Consider the following 23,991-nt stretch of genomic DNA (forward strand, 5'->3'; position numbering starts at 1 on the left):
ATCCAATACTCATACAGACCCAAAATTTTTTGCCTGGATCTACAATTATAAAATATACAGTTCCGACTTAAATACAAATTCAACTTAAGAACAAACCTTTAGAACTTATCTTGTACATAACCCGGGGACTGCCTTAAAATGCTAACAAATAGAGAAAAAAAAAAGGAGTAAGCATCCGTCTTACAAGCTGGAATACTTACAATAAAGCACAGAGCTTTTTCTTTTATATTCATAGAAAATAAAAAATATATTCTATGTCCCCCCCCCCTGCCCCCCCCCCCCCCGACATTTCCTTGCTTTTATTATTTTCATTCTTTAGTTAAGTTTTAATGCAATCACCAGTCAGCAAATTATAAGGTAGGTAAAAAAATAACCACAACCAAATACCCTATTTTTCGGACTATAAGGCGCACAAAAAATCCTTTGACTCTCTCAGAAATCAAAGGTGCGCCTTATATATGAACCGTACTTACAGACAACAGCTGCCTTGTACTGTGCACAGGTCTGCCACCTGCTGGTCATTCATCCTTATAATCAGGTGCGCCTTATATATGAACCGTACTTACAGACAACAGCTGCCTTGTACTGTGCACAGGTCTGCCACCTGCTGGTCATTCATCCTTACAATCAGGTGCACCTTATAATCCGGTGCTCCTTATATATGAACCGTACTTACAGGCAACAGCTGCCTTGTACTGTGCACAGGTCTGCCACCTGCTGGTCATTCATCCTTACAATCAGGTGCACCTTATAATCCGGTGCTCCTTATATATGAACCGTACTTACAGGCAACAGCTGCCTTGTACTGTGCACAGGTCTGCCACCTGCTGGTCATTCATCCTTATAATCAGGTGCACCTTATAATCCAGTGCGTCTTATATATGAACCATACTTACAGACAACAGCTGCATTGTACTGTGCACAGGTCTGCCACCTGTTGGTCATTCATCCTTATGATCCAGTGCAGCTTATAATCCGGTGCGCCTTATACATGAACCTAGACGTTTTAGCACCCATTTATCAATGGTGCACATTATAGTCTGGAAAATACGGTACTGTGAAAAATCACTGAGACCATTGCAAAAAGTCAAGCAATAAATCGCTATTGTAACAGACTTGTGTAAATGTATATGAAACCAACGTTCCCATTTCACTGGTGGCTCGTACAGTGCAGACTTTTAGGAGAAGAGATTATATTGCACAATGCATTATGTAGAGTAGAAAGCAGTCGCCAAGTGAATTCTGCGCGTTAGACATTAAATGCAACATCCAAAGTTTTCAGAAATATCTACAAACTGGGATGCGGCTAAATACAAAATGTAAAATGTAATATGTACTCAACAGACATCAATGTTATTTGAATGTGTGTGCAAGAGGGCGATTTTGAAGACTAATTGAAGACAAAATCGGGTTCTCTTGGGAGATTTCAGATCTGGATCCTGGAAAATTGTGAATGCAGGTCTGTCCAACATCGGTCCCCAACTTTTGCTTCACAAGGGACTGGAAACACAAATATTTTTTCCCAAAAATGTGCATGCAGCTACTCCTGTTATAACTGCAATTCCCAGTTTTTGGTAGAATTCTCTTTACAATACCCCCCTCTTTTGTGACCTGTCCTTATAAGGAGGGGGCATTGTAAAAGGAGGATGACCGAAAAGGGAACATTATAATAACATTTCTTCAGCCCCCCAGCTTAGTTTACAATGTCCGCCCCTCTGCAGCCCCTGACGCATGCGCGATCCATGCAGCCCACCAACCCCTCTCTCTCTTTAAAAAAAAAAAAAAAAAAAATTCTATACTCACCTTTCCTGGCTCTCCCAAAGCAGCAGCAGCCGCCCTCCTCTTCTCTCTGCATTGGCAGTACATGGGTTAAATACTTGAGGTGTCTATTTTTTTGTTACTATTATGAGATAATATTTTTTGTAATCCCGAGGCTCCAATTAGCTGAGGAAAGCGATGATGTAGGTTTGAACCACCACAACCCTCCCTGTGTTATACTGTTCTGGCTTTGCACATGTGAATCGTATTATACTAGTTGGGCACATTGATGCATTGTGTGTGAACATGTGGTCATCCCGCCTGCTGGTAACTAGAAATCAAACATTGTATCAGAGCGGAAGAAGAAGAAACACTTCAGTGTATTGGTAACCAAGACTAAAGATACAAACAGCAGAAAAAGACCGTAAAAAAAACTACAGGCAGTCCCCGGGTTACATACAAGATAGGGTCTGTAGGTTTGTTCTTAAGTTGAATTTGTATGTAATTCAGAACTGTATATTTTATAAACTGTAGCTCCAGCCAATATTTTTTTGGTCTCTGTGACAATTGGATTTTAAAAATGTTGGATTGTCATCAGAACCAGGAGTAACAATAAATCTTCATTACAGACGCCTGTGATAACTGTTACAGCTGATTATTGTAGCCTAAGGATAAAGTACAGGAAATTACCAACATCCAGAGGTCCGTCTGTAACTAGGGGTCGTCTGTAAGTCGGGTGTTCTTAAGTAGGGGACCGCCTGTATTAAGATCTTTAGATAACGTACTTAAAAGATATTATTGGAAAAGCATCAATCTCGGCACAAATCAAGGACCGGAAGGAAAAGTTTCAACTACTGCGGCAAACAATAAAACACACCAGTAAGTGAGGGGGAAAAAAAAACCTATAATAAAGGAATAAAAGCCAAGACACCACACACTTCGCGTCTCCATCTCTGCCCGCTAACACCCCCTCAATAAGGAGGGAAAACCTTTTGTAACGTCTGAAAAGTAGATGAGTGTGTCCTATATAACGCAATGCCCCATCTGCTGGAGATAATTAGACAATTATGTGAGATGGGCTCGTCGACTCCGCCTTGTGTGCCCGGCACAATTTACTATTTGAAAAGAGGAGTGGGAAAAAATCCATGAGACTAGTCACAGATGTAATATCCTAAGCCGCTCAGAAGGGAGGGATGGGGTACAGTAGTGCTGGTGCATGGCACTGACTGCTAATGACCTGTGCATGGATAACGGGCCGGATAGGAAGAACAGGAAGAGCATCACCTGCCGAGGGGGCAAGATTAGAGGAAACCTACCACTTTACCATGCCACTTCTAACCCTCAAATACCTCGCACCAGCTCAGGGTGAGCGGATGCCGGAGCATATCTTCATTATTTGCAGAAACCGCCGTATTCCTTTTGAAACAGTTTTATTCTTTATATCCCAAGCACACTTCGGCGCACCACGATATGTGATCAGCACACCATGCACACGACCGTGCACCTGATTAGGAGGTGCCGGAGAGACGGTGACGTCACAGAGTTCTCGGGCACACTCGCGCCTGCGCAACTTAAAATTTTTATCCTGGTCGGCTTCACACGCCAAGTTGCGCATGCGCGAGTGTGCCCGAGAACTCTGTGACGTCACCGGCTCTCCGGGACTTCTAGATCAGGCGCATACACGGGCGTGGGCATGGTGCGCCAAGCACATATCGTTGTGCGCCGAAGTGTGCTTGGGATATAAAGAATAAAACTGTTTCAAAAGGAATACGGCGTTTTCCGCAAATAATGAAGATTTGCTCCGGCATCCGCTCACCCTAAGATGGTGCAAGGTATTTGAGGGCCATTATAAAGTGGTAGGTTTCCTTTAAGTAACCACAGCTCGTGGCGTTCCTCCTGTGCAGCCGTATAACGGAGGTCCCTCCACAAGATCCTGAAGACTATTTGCCGGAGGGCATTTCTCTGCTCGTCTTGATGATTGACGGGCACGGGATTTGATATTCAAGAATCATTTCTTCAGTGAACAGCGGTCACGAGCGAGTGGGGTAAAATACATAGTTACGACCCACAATAGCAATGGTTAATAATAAATCTAACACTCAGATCACAAGGCCATGTCCCATGTTACCCAACAAGTGCCCCCAAACTATTTAAAGGTGGTCCTCTAGTGCACAAGTATGAGGCCACATGTCATGGCTTCACCCAGAGCATCACACATGACATGGCGACCACCTGCAGCAGCACGGCTATATACTGGCAGCCTGTGAAGAGACCGGGGTGCTGCCAAAGTGGGCGCTGGATGGGTGGCAGATGCTACGGCTGCCCTCCAATAATATATTAAATATGGTCAGCATTTTTAGAGACCAGATAAATCCTTAAACAAGGCAGACAAGGAGGCTTATTAGTTGAATTTTTCTGGTTATGGATGTTTGTTGGAATACAACCATTAAAGGGGTATTCTCCTCTCGTCCGGGCATTCACATTCAGTTTCATTAATCTGCCGTATAGAAACATTTCTTCAATTAGATGTTATTAAAAAAATTTTTTTTACCTGTGTGAAGATAATTTCTCATAAATGTAGTCATATGGTCCCTTAGAAACAAGACTGTGTCCTTGGATACGACCACCTCTGCTGGAGGGATTACACAAAGACACAAAGGGTGTTTGTATATGAAATGTCCGGGAGTTACTGCAGGTCCCGCAGCCGTCCTGTGGTAATGATCGCTGAATCCAGGAGGTCAGGCAGGACTCAATAGCGCATGTCTGGCCACTGCTGCCAAAGTGTTAGGTGGTCGTATCCAAGGAAGCTATCTCGTTTCTAAGGGACAACAGGACTACATTTATGAGAAATTATCTTCACACAGGAACATTTTTTTTAATAACATCCAATAGAAGAAGTGTTTACATATGGCAAATGAATTCAATTTATTTAAAATACCCAGATAGGAAAACCCCTTTAATGTGCCGTAGGAGGGTTCCATTGGAGCCAACCACTTGCCACTAGGGTCCATTATCTATAGGAGAAGGAATTGAAGAGAATTCTGATAATATGTTCTGCATGTGCATGTCAAGTCATAACAGTCAAGGGTACAAGTAAAAACATAGTTGCGCTTAATATATCGTTTTGGCACCTCGGCTATTTGCTTAAAAACAATATTTTCCAAAATATTTTATAGGAATAACTGTGTTGCAGGTACTTGTACGGGTGTCAAGTGGACTAGAAAGGAAGCAAAGACTGACCACCGACTCCTATAATGGATCAGTTTTACTTTGTCAATAAATATGAAGACAGGAAGTGCCCCCCCTGCAGGAAAAGCTGAAAATAATTTTACAAGAAGAGATGATAAAATATACTAGGCTGTATCCAAGGCTAGGAAGAAGCCAGCAGCATAGTAGAGGGATCGCTGGAATTGTTGTCAAAGGCTCTCTCCTGCGGTACCAAAACTTATTTTGTCAACTTCACAGGTACTCTTTAAAGAAACAGAGGGTCGTCCTTAACGGCACATTCTCAGATTGGGTTGCCGTTACCAGTGGAGTGCCACAGGGGTCAGTATTGGGGCCACTTTTTAATATTTTTATTAATGACCTTGTAGTGGGTTTACACAGTCAAGTCTCAATATATGGAGATGATATTAAGCTGTGTAAAGTAATAAATACTGAGGTCGATAGTTTAGCATTACAGAGGGATTAGTGGAAGCTTGAGGAGTGGGCAGAGAAATGGTTGATGAGGTTTAATGATGATAAATGTAAAGTTATGCACTTGGGCCAGGGAAACAAAAAGTATAATTACAGCATATACTCGAGTATAAGCCGACCCGAGTATAAGCCGAGGCCCCTAATTTTACCAACAAAAACTGGGAAAAACTACTGACTCGAGTATAAGCCGAGGGTGGGAAATGCATTGGTCAACCCCCCCCCCCAATAGCATACAGCCTGCCAGGCCCCAATAGTATACAGCCTGCCAGGCCCCAATAGTATACAGCCTGCCAGCCCCCAATAGTATACAGCCTGCCAGCCCCCAATAGTATACAGCCTGCCAGCCCCCAATAGTATACAGCCTGCCAGCCCCCAATAGTATACAGCCTGCCAGCCCCCAATAGTATACAGCCTGCCAGACCCCAATAGTATACAGCCTGCCAGACCCCAATAGTATACAGCCTGTCAGACCCCAATAGTATACAGCCTGTCAGACCCCAATAGTATACAGCCTGTCAGACCCCAATAGTATACAGCCTGTCAGACCCCAATAGTATACAGCCTGTCAGACCCCAATAGTATACAGCCTGCCAGCCGCCATGTAGTATTTAGCAGCCCCTAGTAGTATACAGCAAGCCCCCTAGTAGTATACAGCAAGCCCCCTAGTAGTATACAGCAAGCCCCCTAGTAGTATACAGCAAGCCCCCTAGTAGTATACAGCAAGCCCCCTAGTAGTATACAGCAAGCCCCCTAGTAGTATACAGCAAGCCCCCTAGTAGTATACAGCAAGCCCCCTAGTAGTATACAGCAAGCCCCCTAGTAGTATACAGCAAGCCCCCTAGTAGTATATAGCCAGCCCCTAGTAGTATATAGCCAGCCCCTAGTAGTATATAGCCAGCCCCTAGTAGTATATAGCCAGCCCCTAGTAGTATATAGCCAGCCCCTAGTAGTATACAGCCAGCCCCCTAGTAGTATACAGCCAGCCCCCTAGTAGTATACAGCCAGCCCCCTAGTAGTATACAGCCAGCCCCCTAGTAGTATACAGCCAGCCCCCTAGTAGTATACAGCAGCCCCCTAGTAGTATACAGCAGCCCCCTAGTAGTATACAGCAGCCCCCTAGTAGTATATAGCCAGGCCCTAGTAGTATACATCACTGCCCCTAGTAGTATACAGCCAGACCCTAGTAGTATACAGCCAGACCCTAGTAGTATATAGCAAGCCCCTAGTAGTATACAGCAGCCCCCTAGTAGTATACAGCAGCCCCCTAGTAGTATACAGCAAGCCCCTAGTAGTATACAGCAAGCCCCTAGTAGTATACAGCAAGCCCCTAGAAGTATACAGCAAGCCCCTAGTAGTATACAGCAAGCCCCTAGTAGTATACAGCCAGCCCCTAGTAGTATACAGCCAGCCCCTAGTAGTATACAGCCAGCCCCTAGTAGTATACAGCAAGCCCCTAGTAGTATACAGCAGCCCCTAGTAGTATACAGCAGCCCCTAGTAGTATACAGCAGCCCCTAGTAGTATACAGCAGCCCCTAGTAGTATACAGCAGCCCCTAGTAGTATACAGCACTGCCCCCAGTAGTATACAGCACTGCCCCCAGTAGTATACAGCACTGCCCCCAGTAGTTTACAGCAGCCCCCTAGTAGTATACAGCAGCCCCTAGTAGTATACAGCACTGCCCCCAGTAGTATACAGCAAGCCCCTAGTAGTATACAGCAAGCCCCTAGTAGTATACAGCAGCCCCCTAGTAGTATACAGCAGCCCCCTAGTAGTATACAGCAGCCCCCTAGTAGTATACAGCAGCCCCCTAGTAGTATACAGCAGCCCCCTAGTAGTATACAGCAGCCCCCTAGTAGTATACAGCAGCCCCTAGTAGTATACAGCACTGCCCCCAGTAGTTTACAGCAAGCCCCTAGTAGTATACAGCAGCCCCCTAGTAGTATACAGCAGCCCCCTAGTAGTATACAGCAAGCCCCTAGTAGTTTACAGCACTGCCCCCACGGACCTTAAAAAAATAAACTTATATACTCGCCCTCCGATGTCAGCACGGCTCCCCGATGTCTGCGCGACTTACCGATGTTAGCGCTTCCCATCTTCTTTCTTCCGGCATGGACGCGGCCATCTTTTCTTCTAGCAGGCGCATACTATGACGCGGCCGCTGCTGACGTCATAGTATGCGCGGCCATGAAGAAAACATGGCCGCGTCAATGCCGGAAGAAAGAAGAGTATACGAGTATATACGGTATGTTCTTAACAGTCAATTACTTGGTAAAACTGCAGCTGAAAAGGACTCGGGGGAGGGGGGGGGGGGGCGATGGTATTGGTGGATGGTAAACTTAATATTAGTGACCAGAGCCAGACAGCTGCTGCCTTGCGGTTTTCTAGATCTCTGCTTGCTGTCCTTCTATAGAAAACTTCATTGTTTATTCCCAGTGGACAGAAATATGACCATGGTCACACAGGTGCACGGCTCATTAGCATCAAAGAGTAATCAGAGCTATACAACGCTATACAACGAGCTGCGCACCTGTGTGCTATAACGAGCCGCGCACCTGTGTGATATACAACGAGCCGCGCACCTGTGTGATATACAACGAGCCGCGCACCTGTGTGCTATACAACGAGCCGCGCACCTGTGTGCTATAACGAGCCGCGCACCTGTGTGCTATAACGAGCCGCGCACCTGTGTGCTATAACGAGCCGCGCACCTGTGTGATATAACGAGCCGCGCACCTGTGTGATATAACGAGCCGCGCACCTGTGTGATATAACGAGCCGTGCACCTGTGTGCTACAACGAGCCGCGCACCTGTGTGATCTATAACGAGCCGCGCACCTGTGTGATCTATAACGAGCCGCGCACCTGTGTGATCTATAACGAGCCGCGCACCTGTGTGATCTATAACGAGCCGCGCACCTGTGTGATATAACGGCCAGATTTCTGTCCACTGAAAAAAACCTATGAAGTTTCTACAGAAGGACAGCAAGCAGAGATCTAGAAAACAGTAAGGAATTGATACAGAAACTATATTGGAAATTTGTATAGTTTTTATTATTCAAACAATATCCATTACTTTTTTAAATGGGAACACCCCCCACTGACGTCAGCTCGCCATGCTGTGAGCTCTGTGCTTGGGCAGCACGGAGGAGCCGCAGAAGGGGCAGCATATTGTTTTACATTCTTTAGATAAGTTTCAGTGCTCACCATTTATACTATTATTTATATTAAATAACTTGATTTTTTTTGAGTTATGGGGCCACGTCCCAAATAAAATTGTAATTCGCCCCCCCCCCCCCCCCCCCCAAGTTCTTTCAGTAGAAGAGAAATCTGAATCCTGACCCAGATGTGAAAGTTGCCTTTTCTGGCATTTATATTAATGTGCGCTAAAAAGACAATGGATACGACCACCATTACCTCATCCTAGTTATAGCTTCTATTACTTCGTGTTTGCTGTTCCAAGTTTGTGCAAAAGCCTCAATTTGTTTGTTTTATAGTTTACACAGCCGTCTCCATCTCCAAGGATTCAGGAAACAAATGAATCATAACTGGAGCTGCTCTCCAACAACTTCAAATGGATTGAATTAGCAAAAACGGGGGAAAAACTTCTCATACTTAGCAGCTACAAGTAAAAGGGAGTCCACACGTCACTGCGACTGATAAAGAAGAAGAGGTTTTCCAAGTAATGGAAACTTGACATTACAGGCGGTCCCCTACTTGCAGACACCTGTAAGGGGTTAACACCAGCGATTGGAGGAACCTCTGGTTGCGGGTGTTACAGACGGGTGTCGGCTGCGATATGCAACTGACCTGTCCTTTACAGTGCGGCTCAACTCCCCCGCCGTATTAGTACTATGGAGTACTGGAGTCACCCGTCCTGGAGTTACTATCTGTTATTTGAGATATTTCTAGTTTAGGGCCTATTCTCCCAGACCGATCTGAACAATATTGGAATTACCGTATATACTCGAGTATAAGCCCGAAATATCTAATTTTACTTAATTTTTTTTAGGAACTTTATCCACATGTCACCGAGATTAATTGTTTTACAAGCTAAATGAGGACCTGGTCTTCTCTGGGTATATATTTAGTGGTAATATTGGATGCTTGAATTCTTTGTTTGCCTAGAATAATATTCTGCTAAATATAGAATGCTGACGAGCGTGCTGCTGCAATTATACATTGCGGTTAGACAGGTAAGATGGCAGAGAAACATGAACAATTAGGTTTGTCTAAAAATCTTCTCTATATTCGCTAGGGTTGGTTTATTTGCCTATTCCACCAGTACAAACTATCAACATCAATGCCTCACTTCTTCACTCGCCTTTGTACACCACTCTCACACACTCTATACGTTATGTATCCATAACTTCTTATGAATCTCTGAAGCATCCTCTGTCTCTTCTCTTTTTGCTTCTGCTTGCTGCAGGGGACATCTCTCCTAACCCCGGCCCACCTTACGCTTATTTGAACACTTCATACAGAAACCTTAACAAGATTCAGTGTATCCCCTCTTCACCGCCTCCACCTGTAAACCCTTTTATATGTGACCTATGGAACGGCCGCTCTTTGTGCAATAAACTAGAATCCGTTCATTACCGGTTTCTCTCCAAGTCCTTTGACCTGTCGGCCATCACTGAAACATGGATCCAGTCTCTGCCTCCCTTCCGGCACAGTCTTCTGGTGGCTTACACTTTTCTCAGTGCTCAAGCCCGGACAATAGGCAGGGAAGAGGGGGAGGCAGAGTACTCTCTTCACCTAGCATCTTCCAGGTTATTCCTCCTGTACGCTTACTCTCCCATCTTTTGAGGTCCAAACCCTCAAACTTCTCTGCCCATTCTCTCTCCGTGTGTATGTAGTCCACCGTCCTACCAGCTCATCCAATCAGTTCCTTGACCATTTTGACTTTTGGCTCCCTCACTTTCTTTCCTGTGACATTCCAACCATCATCATGGGAGACTTTAACATCCTTATTAAACCCTTCTGTTTTCCAAACTGCCTCTCAGCACAAACTACTTCTCTAGGTCTTTCACAACTCCGATCCCCGCACTCATAACGTGGAAGGGAAACATCCTAGACCTGGTCTTCTCCAGACTTTCTTCAATATCTAATATTACCACCTTCCTTTCCACTTTCAGACCATAACCTAATTTCTATTACTTCCAATAATCCACCATCTTCTCAGAATCCGTCCACCCACCGTTCATACCGGAAGCCACATGCCATTGATACTCACAGAAACCTTACACAGTCTGCACTGACCCTATCTCCTCTTTCACCTGTCCGAACCTGGCTGCTGACTACTACAATCACACTGTCAGAAGCCCTAGATGCGATGGCTCCACTCCAACCTTGGCACGCGGACAAAACCTGTTTTCTACGGCAGTGCTCCAGGATGAATGTTAAAGGGAACCTACCACCACAAATCTACCTATAAAGGTAGATTGGGTGGTAGGTGGATCAATGGGACGTGAGGATAGCCCTTTTAAGGGCTAATCCTCACGTCCCCACACTTTTTTGATAACTTTTATTATCCATATATTCAAATTTACTTATGTGGCTACTGAGGCGTGGAGTAGCCGCATCTGAGGTTACACGAGGCGGCTACTCCACGCCCCGGTAGCCACTTTACCCCTCCTACTCACCCATCTTCGGCGCGCAGCTGCGCGCCCTCGTCCGCGATCCTGCCGTCTGCGCATGCGCAGAAGAGCAGGCCCGCGCCTGCGCGCTCACTGCACCGAAACAGGCGGGGGCCTGCTCTTCTGCGCATGCGCAGACGGCAGGATCGCCGGACGAGGGCGCGCAGCTGCGCGGAGCTGCGCGCCGAAGATGGGTGAGTAGGAGGGGTAAAGTGGCTACCGGGGCGTGGAGTAGCCGCCTCGTGTAACCTCAGATGCGGCTACTCCACGCCTCAGTAGCCGCATAAGTAAATTTGAATATAGGGATAATAAAAGTTATCAAAAAAGTGTGGGGACGTGAGGATTAGCCCTTAAAAGGGCTATCCTCACGTCCCATTGATCCACCTACCACCCAATCTACCTTTATAGGTAGATTTGTGGTGGTAGGTTCCCTTTAAAAGTCTGCACATGTGCACAATTTTCTCAGAGTTTTTCCAAAACCTACAACGCTGCTCTTCACCTTGCTAAACAGGTCTATTGTACCAATTTAATATCCTCTCCCTCTAACAACCCCAAAAGGCTCTTTGATACTCTTCACTCCTTACTAACAGCAAAGGTGCAGCCACTGATCACACTCCTTGAGGCTAAAGTTCGGGCATGGGCGCTGCCATGTTTCTTCAGATCGTCGCTCCCCCAAAAACTTCATCGGGGGGGGGGCAGTCAGTTGCCATAACAGCCTCGGGTCTTTGTCAGACCAGAGGCTGCATGGTTTCTGCAGATTAGTTACAATGAGCCTGTGGCTCACTGTAACGAATCATATGCCAAAACGCCATATACGGCAATACAGTAGTATTACAGCATATGGTAGGAACCCCACTAAGAAATAGTGAAGAAAAAAAAAAAAGAAAAGTGTAAAACATTAATAAATTCAAAATTCTAATCACCCCCCCCCCCTTTCCTTAGAACTGATATAAAACATAATAAACTGTAAAAATCACAAACACATTCGGTATCGCTCCCTCGGATTACACTTGGTATAAGGCCAGATACACATTTACGTAAGCTCACGTTCATCTCCTTGGTCTCATTTACATTATAAATGAATTTTTTGCTTTATATTTGTTATTAGCAGTGAATTAGAGAAGGTTTTATTCTGATATCCTGAATACATGTAAGAATCTGGTCTTTATGGGAATAGCCATTTAAAAGGCAAAGTCATCCCGGCATACATGCATTTCTACTATTGGGTAAAAAAAATGGGATATAACAATTTTGGGGAGCGCACTACCAGATTATCCCTCACAAATGTGAACTTCAATGTTTTTAGAGTCTGGAATAGACCATTCAGCATTTCTAGCAGGGATCAAGAACAAACAGCACCTCTATTCTGGTAAAGGGGCTGGCACTGCGCCCTAACGTAGACGTCTAAAAAGGAAATCTTTGTAAATTTATACGGCTTTTTCCCATGACTGCAGACAGTCCCCGCCGTGGCTCGCTGTAGCCGGAATGGCAAGGTTCCCAGGTACAAATGCTTTCTAGGAGAGCTGATGTGTGAGTGATGAAGTGGGGTGTGGGGAATAAGAGGGGGTGGGATGGACACAACTAGAGAATGGGAACTGAAATTCCAGCAAGAAAGTAACAAGATAGACATGAAATAAATGGATTGGAATTCCAGACTTTCAGAAACGTACAGTCAGCGCTGCCAGACGGAGCGGAGCGGTGACTGCGCTGATTTATGAACAGCGATCATATTACATAGATACTGGCACCAAACAAACTGCACAAAACAGGCGGAAAGAGACCCGGGACTTGTGTCATCATTATCATGTATTAATACATCTGTTAAGGACATCTGAACATTCACAGGAGGAAATAAGGAGGCGTGGTTATGTAAATATGTGGCCGTGAGGGGCGGTGGCTGCTTGACTGCTGTGACCACAACCCCACCCCCCTGACTGCAAGTGGACCACAGATACAAGTTATCCACTCCCAGTATATGGCTAGCCAGCCAGCCAGGCCAACCCCAGTATATAGCCAGGCAGCCAGCCAGCCCAACCCCAGTATATAGCTAGGCAGCCAGCCAGCCCAACCCCAGTATATAGCTAGGCAGCCAGCCAGCCCAACCCCAGTATATAGCTAGGCAGCCAGCCAGCCCAACCCCAGTATATAGCTAGGCAGCCAGCCAGCCCAACCCCAGTATATAGCTAGGCAGCCAGCCAGCCCAACCCCAGTATATAGCTAGGCAGCCAGCCAGCCCAACCCCAGTATATAGCTAGGCAGCCAGCCAGCCCAACCCCAGTATATAGCTAGGCAGCCAGCCAGCCCAACCCCAGTATATAGCTAGGCAGCCAGCCAGCCCAACCCCAGTATATAGCTAGGCAGCCAGCCAGCCCAACCCCAGTATATAGCTAGGCAGCCAGCCAGCCCAACCCCAGTATATAGCTAGGCAGCCAGCCAGCCCAACCCCAGTATATAGCTAGGCAGCCAGCCAGCCCAACCCCAGTATATAGCTAGGCAGCCAGCCAGCCCAACCCCAGTATATAGCTAGGCAGCCAGCCAGCCCAACCCCAGTATATAGCTAGGCAGCCAGCCAGCCCAACCCCAGTATATAGCTAGGCAGCCAGCCAGCCCAACCCCAGTATATAGCTAGGCAGCCAGCCAGCCCAACCCCAGTATATAGCTAGGCAGCCAGCCAGCCCAACCCCAGTATATAGCTAGGCAGCCAGCCAGCCCAACCCCAGTATATAGCTAGGCAGCCAGCCAGCCCAACCCCAGTATATAGCTAGGCAGCCAGCCAGCCCAACCCCAGTATATAGCTAGGCAGCCAGCCAGCCCAACCCCAGTATATAGCTAGGCAGCCAGCCAGCCCAACCCCAGTATATAGCTAGGCAGCCAGCCAGCCCAACCCCAGTATATAGCTAGGCAGCCAGCCAGCCCAACCCCAGTATATAGCTAGGCAGCCAGCCAGCCCAACCCCAGTATATAGCTAGGCAGCCAGCCAGCCCAACCCCAGTATATAGCTAGGCAGCCAGCCAGCCCAACCCCAGTATATAGCTAGGCAGCCAGCCAGCCCAACCCCAGTATATAGCTAGGCAGCCAGCCCAACCCCAGTATATAGCTAGGCAGCCAGCCCAACCCCAGTATATAGCTAGGCAGCCAGCCCAACCCCAGTATATGGCTAGGCAGCCAGCCAGCCCAACCCCAGTATATAGCTAGGCAGCCCGCCCAACCCCAGTATATGGCTAGGCAGCCAGCCCAACCCCAGTATATGGCTAGGCAGCCAGCCCAACCCCAGTATTATCTCAGTGAGCGTTCTGACCCATTGAATGAAGTAGATATGTCAATTGGGGCGCACAGTGAAAGGCGTAAAATCCAAGCCCATAAGAAATGGCGCAAATGCGTTTTTTCATTATTTTACTGCATTCAGAATTTTTTTCCCCGCTTCCCAGTATATGGCATGGAATATTAATACCCTTAATATGAAGTGAATTAGTTGAAGGTGGGGAGTGAAAAATAAAGACACAAAAACGAAAAAGGGCCTGGTCCTTAAGGGGTTAATGTGTGGAGACTTTATCATAAGTCGCCGCAGGAACGCTGACATATCATTTTGTCATCTACTTTTCTTTCTATAGCGCCATCATATTCCGCGGCGCTGTATAGATCATGGGATAAATTTACAAATAAAATAAGACATAACAGATTTAGAAGAAACAATAGAAATGAGGGCCCTGTCCACAAGAGCTTACAGTCCATGAGGATGAAGGGGTGACACACAGGGTGACACACAGGGTGACACACAGGGTGACACAATCGAAAAGACAGGTGGATGGGAGAACCGCTCAGGTGACGTAGCCCGAGCACCCCAGAGTAATTTGCATAACTTTAACATAACTCTATATACAGTTATAGAGCATATTGCGTTATAATAAAATATGTCCTCAGAAACTTCTTATAAGAGCAAAACTAATGGTAGATCTTCTAACGATAAACGAATCTTAGATGTCCTTTAAAGGAAATCTACCACCAGGATGAAAGATTGTAAACCAAGCACACTGACATACTGGTGTGTGCATCCTCTGGCAGGACCTGCTCTTCTTTAAGCTTTTTATGCCCTGGTTTTAAAGAAAAAAAGGATTTAAAATTATTTAAATGAGCCTAAGGGGCTACAGGCTCCATTAACACCTATGGAGCCTGGAGCTCCAAGGACTCATTTGCATAATTTTGAAAGCCTTTTTTGGTTAAAACCAGGGGATGAAAACCTACGTGAAGAACAGATCCTGGCAGAGGGGGTACACACCAGTATGTCAGTGTGCTTGGTTTACAATCCTTCATCCTGGTGGTAGATTTCCTTTAAGGGATAAAAATAAATAAAATGAACTATCAATATTTACATAACGTAAAGCACCACTGAAACTATTTCACATGAGTAGGATTTGCTGATCTATGTTACAATGTGACTCTTTATATAAAAATCTATATCTCCCGTATGGGCCAGAGACGACCCTTGCACTGACCTGGGCCACTTTAACAGAGTTCTGGGTGGAGCCGCCGGCGTGATATTCAACCTTGAACCTTTTCACCAATTCTTCAAACCTGCGAGATGATAGAAAGAGTGAGAGAGAGAGAGAGAGAGAGATGGGTCATTTAGAAGGCAGTTTCCTACAGGAAGAGTTTAGAAGCCAAAATGTAACAGTGTGGGGTTGGGATGTGGCTCAGCAGAATCCACGGCGCTCATTAGTTTCTTTACAAGGTGTGAGCTGAGAAAACCAAGGGCAGGAGCTCATTAAGAGACTAGAAAAGCTCAACCTGCACATAAAACATGGCTGGCACCGAGACAAAGGTCTCCAAGTAGAGGAGGATGAGATTCCTTGCCCCCAGAACACTGACTACTCAGGAAACTGTAACAATAATGTATCCCGTCCCCGAGGGACATGTAAGCCTGAAGCTCGCTCAGTTATGGACAGATTCTCAGTTACAGTTACTTTACACCATGTAGCGCTGTGCTGCTTCACAATCCATATCCTGTATGGTCAGAATAAAGACAATAACATTCTATCAAGTCCATGGACAGTGATATTTTATTTAACCCCTTAGCAGACGTTTTAATTTGTGTTCCCATTGTTTACTGCCCACCTTAAAAAATCCCCAACTATTTATTTTATGCCGTGTACCAGGAAGCTGGAAAAAAAAATATTTATATAGCGCCAACAAAGTCCATAGCACTTTACAAATCATAGGGGACATATACAAATATAGTATTACGTTACAGAGTTCACATAGTTATATAGAGGGAGGGCCCTGATCCCAAGAGCTTACCGTCTATGAGGGGGTGACACAAGAGCTTACCGTCTATGAGGGGGTGACACAAGAGCTTACCGTCTATGAGGGGGTGACACAAGAGCTTACAGTCTATGAGGATGAGGGGGTGACACAAGAGCTTACAGTCTATGAGGATGAGGGGGTGACACAAGAGCTTACAGTCTGAGGGGGTGACACAAGAGCTTACAGTCTATGAGGATCAGGGGGTGACACAAGAGCTTACAGTCTATGAGGATCAGGGGGTGACACAAGAGCTTACAGCCTATGAGGATCAGGGGGTGACACAAGAGCTTACAGCCTATGAGGATGAGGGGGTGACAAGAGCTTACAGCCTATGAGGATGAGGGGGTGACACAAGAGCTTACAGTCTATGAGGATGAGGGGGACACAAGAGCTTACAGTCTATGAGGATGAGGGGGGGACACAAGAGCTTACAGTCTGAGGGGGTGACACAAGAGCTTACAGTCTATGAGGATGAGGGGGTGACACAAGAGCTTACAGTCTATGAGGATGAGGGGGAGACAGAAGAGCTTACAGCCTATGAGGATGAGGGGGTGACACAAGAGCTTACAGCCTATGAGGATGAGGGGGTGACACAAGAGCTTACAGTCTATGAGGATGAGGGGGACACAAGAGCTTACAGTCTATGAGGATGAGGGGGGGACACAAGAGCTTACAGTCTATGAGGATGAGGGGGTGACACAAGAGCTTACAGTCTATGAGGATGAGGGGGAGACAGAAGAGCTTACAGTCTATGAGGGGGTGACAAGTATAATTCTCCAGCCATTCTTTACAGTATAACAGTATAAGATAATTTTATAGAAATTCTGAAGCTTGAACCAGCCATCAGTCAACATCTTATATACATTTCAATGGTGAAAATAGCTGCAGAGAAGCCTGGAGCTCAGTATATAGCTGGTGATTGCCGGATAACAGCTGGGAGGAGGACATAGAATGGATTATTAAAGGGGAAGTTAATTCATGCAGTTAGCGATGTGATAGATCTGTCTAAAAAGATGGGTTTTAAGAGCAGGTTTGCAACTTTGGAGGGTGAGTATTAGTTTTATAGTCTTGGGAAGGTAATTCCAGAGAATTGGTGAAGCTCGGGATAAGTCCTGTAGCTGTGCATGAGAGGTTCAAATTAAGGCAGAAATTAAGCTAAAATCCTGGCAGATCAAAGAGCACGGGTTGGGTGATAGACTGAGATGAGAGAAGAGAGATAGGGAGGTGCAGCATTGTGCAGAGCTTTTTGGGTTATGATTCTAAACTGTATTTTAAACTATATTCTTTTGAGCTCAGTTTTTACGGTTTTGTGTGCTCCAAAAGACCCTCCACTTTATTGTGCAGGTGCCAACCCAAATAACAATGTGCGCTTTTCACGAGCTGCAAACAAAGGTACCATGGAGCAATGTTTGCCACTGTGATTGGCAGGCGAGCCAAGAACAGGATCTACTCCATAAAGAGAACCTACCACCACGATTATAAAAGGTAGAACGGGTGGTAGGTGGATGTATGGGATGGGAGGATAGCCCTTTTTAGAGCTAATCCTCACACCCCCGCTATAATTTAAAAACTGTAATACCCTAAATTTGCATAAGAGGCTACTGGGGCGCGGAGTAGCAGTACAGGAGGCTACACGTCACGGCTACTTCACACCCCAGTAGCCTCTTTTCTCCTCCTACCCTGACATCTTCGGCGCACAGCTCTTTGTAGCTGCGCTCCCTCGTCCGGGATGCAAGCGTTCAGCGCATGCACAGAACTCCGGCTTCTCAGACAAGGGTACGCAGCTACAAGGAGCTGCGCACCAAAGATGTCAGAGTAGGAGGAGAAAAGAGGATACTGGGGCGTTGAGTAACCGCACCGTGTAGCCTCAGCTCCGGCTACTCCACGCCCCAGTAGCCGCTTATGCAAATTTAGGGTATTAAAGTTTTTAAATTATAGCGGGGGCGTGAGGATTGGCTCTAAAAAGGGCTATCCTCACGTCCCATACATCCACCTACTTCTCCCGCTCTACCTTTATAAGTAGAATTGTGGTGGTAGGTTCCCTCTAATTTGCAGCCACGGCACTCGGCTCACGAATGCTTCCATGGAAATGCCATAGAAACATATGGAGACATGTGTTAGTGGTTAAATCAACAGCTAACACATGTAAAAAAATTTAAAAAAAGGACACTTGTGCGCATGAAGCCCAAGTCTGGTTAAGCAGGATCTTTCTGTTGATAACTGCAGGTTCCATCCGGAATAGATTCAGTCCAAAAACACAATAAAAGCAACGCATGCAGCCTTTATTTTTATTTTTTTTCCAGCCAAATATGAAGCACTTGGCAGAACCCATCGAACTCTATTGAGTGTTCACATCTGTGTTGCATTTTCTATATATGACTGAAACCAGAGTCTTCGGTCCTTTTGATAACACTGTTGGAGCAGTGTAAGTATATATTAAGCATATATTTATACTCTTCCTGACAAAACCAACATAACGCCAGATCACCCACAGGTAACTCAAAAGTATCTATTGGTGATGTGTTATACAGGCAGTCACATACAAGATAGGTTCCATAGGTTTGTTCTTAAGTTGAATTTGTATGCAAGTCAAAACTGTAAAATTTTATTAATTGTAGTTTGCCCCAGTGACAATTGGGGTTTCCAAATGTTTTTCTGTAATTGGACCAAGGATTATCCATAAAGCTTCATTACAGACATCATACACCTAAACATTGCAGCCTGGGACTATAGTAACATCCAGAGAGGTCACCAGAGGTCAGAGGGGACCGTCTGTAACTAGGGCAGTGGTGGCGAACCTGTGGCACTCAAAGCCCTTTCTGTGGGCACCCAGGCCTTCACACCAACAGGGAGTTTGCCAGACAGGACTCAAAGCTTCCTCCTGTGGTCCAAGACCACATGCCATACTCAGCGCCATTTTAAAGCGACACCTCCTTGGCTGCCAGGACTACAGGAGGAGCGGGAAGGTGCGGATAGAGATGGATTATCATTGGAGCTCTTGCTCTGGGTCTCCCGATTCTTCCTCTTCAGGGCACCCTGGAGGGAAACTACAATCCAAATTTCCCCATTATCTTTCTATTGTATTGGTGAACTCAGGACGCCAATACAATTGAAACCTGAGATACAGCAGAGATAAATAAGTTACTACTTAAATTGTCATGTTGTTGGCACCGTGCGACGTATAAATGTTGTAGTTTGGGCACTTTGTCTCCAAAAGGTTCGCCATCACTGATCTCTGTAATTCTGGTCTTAAAGTAGGGGTCCGCCTGTATATTCTTAGTCTTCTATTTTATCCTCAACAACTCTGCCAACTACAACAATGTATCTAAATAAATAAATGTTTTTTTGTGTTGCGATGTTATACAATCTCCCCACCGGTTTAGAGAAGCATCCAGGGATTATTCCGGTGGCTTTGCTCTTGCACATATATTGGCGTGAGCCGCTTATACAGATAATAATTTTCTTGAATCTTCGGAGATGCTAATGTTATACTGAAGGTGGTGCACATAAATAAAAGGCGAACATATGACAAATCAGCGGGCGGCGCAGACGAGTGGAATGTGCTGCATGAAATGTGTTATTATTTGATGTATAGAAAACATGCTGTTTTCTCCATGACAACCAAGCCTCCGGCATCTGTTAGTATTCGTGTTTTCAAGTCTTCGCAGTACAGCAAGGGAGCGGAGACAGCAACAATAAGATTTCTGTACCATCACTACAGCCACACGGTATGCTAGCCTCAAACTTTACTGTATTTGCATACAAAATATATATGCATGATAAAAAAACTAAAAATTATCACTCTGCTATTTTTAGGTTTTGTAGCACATGATCATGTATCAGTTACAGGTGATACATTCGCTTTATTTCAGACTACAGTCCTTGTTCTGTATTATTAAATTACGGCAAACGGACATAAATTTCAATGGTTTTTAATATTAATGGATTTGTATGGAGGCCGTAGACAGCTCAGAGCCAATCCTATTCCTGACTGTTTCCAGCTACAATTCTATGGGAATAATAATAATTCTTTATTTATATAGCGCACACGCAACGCCGCACAAAGCATGACATATTAGTCCCTGACCCCATGGGGCTCACAATCTAATCAACCTACCAGTATGTTTTTGGAGTGTGGGAAGAAACCAGAGGACCCGGAGGAAACCCACACAAACACGGAGAGAACATACAATCTCTTTGCAGATGTTGATCCGGGTGGGACACAAACCAAGGACTCCAGCGCTGCAAGGCAGAAGTGCTGTGAATAATACAAGCCTCACCACCAGGGGGCATCCGTGTAGGTATTTGCAGATGAATTGTTAGGCAACCCAAACACGTGTCCACCTACTATAGATACTACAAGCTACGGACATCATTTGCCAGGCTTCAGTTTGTTATTTGTCGATACCCAAAACCAGGTGTTATCAACAGCTTCTTTGGACACACAGCACACAGATCCCTTACACAGACATAATGGGGCTTATTTACCAAGGCTCCTGTGGCCGCATTTCCTTAAGGTTTCCCAACTTTTCCCGGGTGGGACCAGGGCTTGTGTCGCACGCCATCATTTTGTGTCGCAATCGCAGCGGCTTTCATGTGACACAAATGGGAGGATGGGCCGTCGGACGAACCAACAGATTCGGACTTTGTGCGAGAATTAACGATTCAATTTGTGTCGTAAGCCAAGCACTTACATGCACTGGGTGGAAGAAGGTGAACTCCGGGAACCTGACCGGGGAAGTGACACATGCAGGATATCGGGCGCACAAACTTCATGAATTGCGGCAGATGGGCATTCTGATGGGGTTCGCGCAGGACCGGGTAAGTAAATGTGCCCCATTGTTTTACCACTTTTTTCTGGGAATGAATTATAAAAGTAAGGATTGGTTTTATGTATATTTTTTAATTGGGTCTTCTAATGAAAACTGTTTTTTTGGCAAATGTTTTGTGTTTAAAAACCTTAGTAACCCTACAGAAAACTGGAGAGCTGGGGGTTCTGTAATCAGTGGGGATTGGAGAGGGTATAACTTACCAGGATTGTCATTTTTATCTGGTGACAGGTTCCAATAGCCTCTGCTCTGCCGATTTTAAAGATGACTTTGTCTGTATTCTGAACCATTTCAGTACTTTATAAAAGTTTAGTTTAATCACAGGAGAGGGCAACTACAGCCCGTGTCTCCTCATGTATTCTTCCTCTACTCCACAACATCCTCCTCCCTCTCCTGCCTGTTCAACGCACATGACAGGAAGTGGGGAGGGAACTGGGTGTGAAGGCAGGAGCCTGACACAGGCTGCAGCTGCCCCCTGCCTAGGGACTCACCGCATACTTCTGACAGGGAGTAAAGGTCATGTGAATTAGACTTTTATAAGATGCTGATACGAGCATCAAATGTTAATATCCATTCACCCATTTATATTTGTTAAAATGAAATTACCTTATATACTCGAGTATAAGCCTAGTTTTTCAGCACAAAATTTCTGCTCAAAAACCCTAACTCGGCTTATACTCGAGTCAACTAAAAAAATAAAGACAAAACTCACCTTTCTGACGTGACCCGTAGGTCCTCTTCTGTCTGAGACAGTCTGAGACAGAAGAGGACCTATGGGGGACGTTGGAAAGATGATTACAGTGTTATTTTTTTTTTCTACTACAGGGGTTGGGCAGGCTGTATGCTACAGGGGATGGCAGACTATATACTGGGAGGCTGTAACCAATGCATTTCCCACCCTCGGCTTATACTCAAGTCAATAGGTTTTCCCAGTTTTTTGTGTTGAAATTAGGGGTCTCGGCTTATACTCGGATCGGCTTATACTCGAGTATATACGGTAATCACCAGGATGAAGGATTGTAAACCAAGCACACAGACCTGTTGGCCTGTGCCCCCTCTGGCAAGATCTGCTCTTCTTTAAGCTTCTTATGCCCTGTTTTTAAGAAGAAAGGCTTTTTAGAATTATGCAAATGAACCTAGGGCTCCATAGGTGTTGACAGAGCTTGGGGACACATAATTTTAAAAACTTTTTTCGTAAAAACCAGGATATAAAAAGCTTAAAGAAAAGCAGATCCTATACACACTATATGCCAGTGTGCTTGGTTTACAATCCTTGATCCTGGTAGGAGATGTCATTTAACAAAATTTTCCTCCTCAAAAGAAAAAAATATGAAAAGGCAAGATTCAGAATGAAATAGCAACATCAGCTATAAGGAAGACATGAAAAGCACAAAACCGTCAATAATTGGCTCCATGTGCACGATAAATGTGATGGGATCAGAGAACCAGTCTAAAATATTGCTAGAGCCATATTCCGAGGATTCTTCTTAAGAACATCCCTGTAGTGTAGTCCATATCTAAATGGCGATCAGTAGTTACCAAAAATGTGATCCACCACAACAATCTGGAAACTAGGGAAAGGAAATCAACAGGAAATCAATAAAATAATAGTGCATCATGTAGTGGGGCAGGAGAAAATGGATGCAGAATTTACAAATGACATTTAAACATTTTCAGTATAGAAAATAAAATTCATAAATTGAAATTGTAAATTACCGTATATTCTCGAGTATAAGCCGAGACCCGTAAATTTTAACCACAAAAACCTGGTAAAACCCATTGACTCGAGTATAAGAAATACAAAAAAAATAAAATAAATAAATAAAAAAAAAACACACAACTCCCCGAAAAGACAAAAACATGTGTTTGTATTTAAACATATTGAAACAATATGCACCAAGACAAGGAAATGGAACAGTCAATTCCAGTAATACGTACAAGTCGTAGTAATAATTCTTTGGTATCTTACATCTGGAACATGCAGGATAACAGCGCCGGGGTCCTCAGAGATAACTCAAGAAAACCTTTTTTGTTTTTTGTTTTTTTTTTACTTTTTTTTTTTTAACTTTTAACTGGTTTTAAACTTTCATTCTGTTTCCTCATCAGACTGGCTGTTCCAGTTACGCATAAAACTTCCTGAAAATAACATATTCCTCAGCAGCGCTATCATTACACTAACTAGTTACTAAGGCGCTGAGAAACAGACCGATATTCGGAACAATTATTCAGATTGCTGTCAAGCTCTTGGAGAAATGTACTTACTACTGCAAGCCTGGAGGAAAGCCAAAGACGTGTCCTATGGTGGAGTAAGAATTGCATCAGAAATGTCATAATATGCACCAATATAACCAGAAAATATTGGAGCCGCTGTCTGAAGGAGGATGATGCATGTGGCCAGGATGGTCAGACACTTTGATATGTTACAAAGTTTCTTCTACTAATGACTTATGGCAAACATGTTGAAACGTTGTTCATCATATAAAAGCAATGGGGCTGACCAGAGGAAATCCACGCACACCAATTGAGTAAATTTGTCAAGTGATGCTTTCATTGGAGCTCAAAAACACTGAAGGCCTGCTAATTATTCGTGTCACCATTCGGGGAGGGAGGAGGCAGAGTGAATAGTTAACGACTAACCAGAAGGAGCTGCTGCAACGTAACAAAAGAGCCCCGGAGGTTTCTTTTGCATAATTGTAAGAGACATTTTAGACAAAAATAAAACCTTTGGGAAGCGAAAAAGAAGAATGGGTCCCGTTTCAGGAAGCACAGG

The 23,991-nt window shown here is 44.9% G+C and overlaps 1 protein-coding gene across 2 annotated transcripts in view; it reads right to left on the reverse strand.

The window, feature by feature from the left end:
* The window catches only part of ADK (adenosine kinase), a 134,116-nt gene that overhangs the window by 50,838 nt on the left and 59,287 nt on the right, over nucleotides 1-23,991 (reverse strand). For both annotated transcript variants that reach the window (XM_072131237.1, XM_072131236.1), the window contains exon 4: nucleotides 15,585-15,663. In XM_072131237.1, coding sequence (XP_071987338.1) covers nucleotides 15,585-15,663 — 79 coding nt within the window. The remainder of the gene's footprint in view (nucleotides 1-15,584; nucleotides 15,664-23,991) is intronic.

This window comes from Engystomops pustulosus, chromosome 11 (genome assembly GCF_040894005.1).
Source record: "Engystomops pustulosus chromosome 11, aEngPut4.maternal, whole genome shotgun sequence".
Lineage (NCBI taxonomy): Eukaryota > Metazoa > Chordata > Amphibia > Anura > Leptodactylidae > Engystomops > Engystomops pustulosus.